The following is a 3,848-nucleotide window of genomic DNA, read 5'->3' on the forward strand; positions in this document are numbered from 1 at the left end:
AATTAGTAACAACCTGACACACATTGGTAAGTGCCCAGATTGTTACCAAAGGGGAAGAAAACCGTCACATTACGCACCGGACTCCCAGCAGACGTGTTTGGATGATGAGGGGTTAAGTAAAAAAAAAAAAAAAAAAAGACATATCCTGCAGATTTATTGTCCTGGTGCTGCATTCAAGTGATGCACCGAGAGTGGAATACAAGACTTTTCCGTTTTATTTTTCTGACTTGTGTTGCTGCTGATTTTCTGCTTCTTGGTCTCAGACTTTTACGCACGGGGTTTTTGCTTTTTTTCTGACTGCACAAACTTTGAACATTACCAGCATAGGATATTCTGCACGTTAGCCAAATTAATCCTAAATCATTTAAATCAACAAGACATGTAGTTATCACAAGCCATGCAGAGATACATTCTGCTCTCCTGCTTTAGAAGAACGTTCAGGTGAAATAGTTTGAGTGGTTGCAGCCTGAATGTCAGTTCAGCCTCCAAATGTTTCTTGAACTGTTTTCCCACCCGGTTGAAAGCAGCATGACGTAGTTTACAGTGGCCAATCGTGAAACGGCTTTCCTCCTCTCCGGGCCAATAGGAGGCGACTATGAGTGCCTGTCAGTCACAGGTGAGGGTGGATGGTAAAAGAAATTGGGTGAAAAGGGCCGGAGACTGGAGCGAGCCCGAGCTGATGGCAGAGCTATGCGGAGGAGCAGCATCGTGCCTGCGGATGTAGCAGAAACTTTCCACGGCTTATCCCGCGGGGATGCGACCAGGAACCATCACTGGAGGGAAAAGGTTAAGCGACAGCAGTGCTCCACGGAGGGAGTAGTCTAAAATGTGGATGAACTGACATTTACTCCTCTATCCGGGCCGGTTAATTATACGCAAAGTTGAAGTACCAAGGAAACTCCGCTTCTTTGAAAATGGCCGTTCGTGGCAACTCTCTGATGCCTTTCTCAATCCAAGCCATCCTGAACAAAAAGGACGAGAGCCGACACTTGCCAGATTTGGACATGTGCTTCTCCAAGACGGCTTGCTGGAAAATATTTGGGGAGATGAAAGGCGGGTCTCGGAGAGATGATGGGGAGGCTTGTGAGCCGACGGACCAGAAAAGCTACGACTCGGACTCGGGACTCAGCGATGACAACGACAGCAAGATTCCGGTCGTGTGCAAGTCGGAGAAAGACGGAGACCCTGCCTCGGATGTGCCGGAGGAAAGTTTGCAAGAGGAGACGGACCACGAGTCTGCAGCAGCAGAAAACGCAAAGAGTGACAGCGAGCCCAATAATGCTACGGGTAAGTAGGGCTGAAAGACTCCCATGCAACAGTACACATAAATAAAGTGTGGCTCTCTGATTTGAATAAAAACTATAATGACTTAATGAAACTTCTGTCTTTCAAACAGACACGTTTTACCTAAAGAGCCTAGTGCCCTTTTAATAGTGCAGTTTAATACTACTGGTGCAGTTTTGTAGAATCACAACGAGTGATCTGATTTTGTTATTGTAGGCTATCAGGCCTATTAGCATAGAATCTTTGCATAATCTCCCCACATCCTGCAACTTTTACGCACGAATTGTCCTAGTTTTACGCATGATTATTAACCCTGGCGCATAGTCAAACTGTGTCATTAAAGCACTGTTATGGATTTATTACAGTCATCGGGGCTTTAAGTTTATTTATTCTGCAATGTCTCGACTTAACTTTGGACAAAGGTTAAGAATTACCACAGGCACACTGTTAAATGGAGCCTGTTTTCGGGAAATATAACTCCAACTCGTATAAACATCTGCACACTAGCTGTGATGTTTAGGCCTGAACCAAAACTCGGATCAGACATGTTCCACTTTAATTTGAAAACTACAAGATCCAGTGACATTTTAATAAATGCATGGCAGCTCATCTCTAACAACTTTCAAAAACAGAAGATTGAAACACACTTATGTATAAGTTTGAACACTTTTTTTGAATTTAGATGTTCCCTTTTTGTTTTAATCAGTCACATCCGAGAACACGCAGCAATCTCATTTGAAATTAGCACGTGAGAGTTCAGTTGTATTAAAATTACAAATACAAATCCAGGAATTCACTTACATGTTGCATCTGCGTGTCTCCCTCTGCCAGACTCCAGCACCCTGGACGAGAAGAGCCTGGATCAGCCCAAACAGAGGAAAAAGCGCTCCAGGGCCGCCTTCTCTCACGCGCAGGTCTTCGAGCTGGAGCGTCGCTTCAACCACCAGCGGTACCTGTCCGGGCCGGAGCGGGCGGACCTGGCGGCCTCCCTGAAGCTCACAGAGACTCAGGTCAAGATCTGGTTCCAGAACCGCCGGTACAAGACGAAACGCCGCCAGATGGCCGCTGACCTCATGGCGTCGACTCCGGCAGCCAAGAAGGTTGCGGTGAAAGTTTTGGTGCGGGACGACCAGAGACAGTACAGCCCGGGAGAAATCCTGCGGCCCCCGCTGCTCTCCCTGCAGCCGTCATACTATTACCCCTACGCTTACTGCCTCCCTGCATGGACACTCTCTGCATGTGCAGGGAATCAGTGAGAAGTCGGTGACTGTATTTATTCTTTTTTGTTTTTGTTTTGTTTGATGACTTTGCTCCCAGGAAATCAAACTAACTATACTTATTTTTCTGACAAGAGGATGACACCTGAGGGGACTTTTGTTAATCTGCTCATCTGCCTCATCGTGTTGCCCAGGCAGGGGTTCCCTAACTACTTTTTTCACATTCTCAAATACATAAACACGACTCAGTCTTTCATTTAAGAGTCTGTCCCGAGGAACTCTGCAAAAAGAAGACATTTCTCATGATTTAGGCTATAAAACCATAACTGTCTGAAGTGTAAAGCGGGGAGACTGGACCTCCTTATTAAACGTTAACCTCTGAGGAGTGACGCATAATAACATTAAAGTATTCCTCTCTTTGCTCGGGAGCCCCTCAAGGACCTCTGAAGCCCCACGGACCCCACTTCGGGAACCAGCGGCCTTAATAGACTGTAAATGTCATCTTATGTTGGTTTATATTTTACATGCGCCTTCCTACCTCTGCAGTGATTGGAAATAGGCATATTCCATTGACTTTTCATATAACTGTCTCTGTTACAGGTTGTGTTTTTTTTTTCTTGCTGTGTTTGTAAAGGTAAGATATTTCAGCACTTTTGAGCTATATACATTACTTCAATGTAAAATGCGTTTTAGTGTGGGCATGTACAGTGAGGAGGCGGTCACTTGTGTTATTGGCCTGAAAGTGATCTCGTGGCAGGAAGCAGGCTATAAAACAGACCGACTTCTAATTGAAATGTACATGTGTCATTTGTGTTTAGATCGAAAAAAACATTAAAACATATCAGGCATTACTTTCATTTGGATGCAATTTTATTCTAAAGGTTTTATTACAAAGTGTAATTCTGTCAGATTTGACCAATACTTATAAGAATTATCAACACATTTGGATTCACTGGTTTACAAATTAACTATACTTGGACATCTCAGCGAATGGGGGAAAAAGAAAACAAAAATGCACATCAACTAGCTCTGTGCCTAAAATGATAACTCTGCTACTACTCGGGTTTTTACAAGCCTCGCTTTATTGTACAAACGGATACAAACAAAAAGCCACCTCAACACCTACATATAAGAGTGAAATAGCTTATAAATGCTTCCTTAATTGTCATATTATCATTAGCAGGTGGCTTTAGGACAGCTTTTTGTGTTTTGGGAGCACAATGGCCAAATATGCGTTTATCAATCCTCATTTTCTATAACTTTTATCCTGCGCTTTTTCGCGGGTAAAACCGGTTTATTATTATTATTATTATTATTATTATTATTATTATCCTCGAAACTTTAGAT

General features: G+C 43.5%; 1 protein-coding gene across 1 annotated transcript; it reads left to right on the plus strand.

The window, feature by feature from the left end:
• Nucleotides 1–695: 695 nt before the first annotated feature.
• Nucleotides 696–3,290, plus strand: nkx3-2 (NK3 homeobox 2). Its single transcript, XM_029441879.1, has 2 exons — nucleotides 696–1,287; nucleotides 2,116–3,290. The coding sequence occupies exons 1-2, from the start codon at nucleotides 915–917 to the stop codon at nucleotides 2,538–2,540; spliced, it is 798 nt and encodes a 265-aa protein (XP_029297739.1). The 5' UTR covers nucleotides 696–914; the 3' UTR covers nucleotides 2,541–3,290.
• Nucleotides 3,291–3,848: the final 558 nt, after the last annotated feature.

This window comes from Cottoperca gobio, chromosome 10, assembly GCF_900634415.1.
Source record: "Cottoperca gobio chromosome 10, fCotGob3.1, whole genome shotgun sequence".
Classification (NCBI taxonomy): Eukaryota; Metazoa; Chordata; class Actinopteri; order Perciformes; family Bovichtidae; genus Cottoperca; species Cottoperca gobio.

Coding starts and splice junctions, on each gene's coding strand:
- nkx3-2 (XM_029441879.1), top strand. CDS start 915: ATGGCCGTTCGTGGCAACTCTCTGATGCCTTTCTCAATCCAAGCCATC. Junction 1,288..2,115: donor CGAGCCCAATAATGCTACGG/GTAAGTAGGGCT, acceptor TCCCTCTGCCAG/ACTCCAGCACCCTGGACGAG.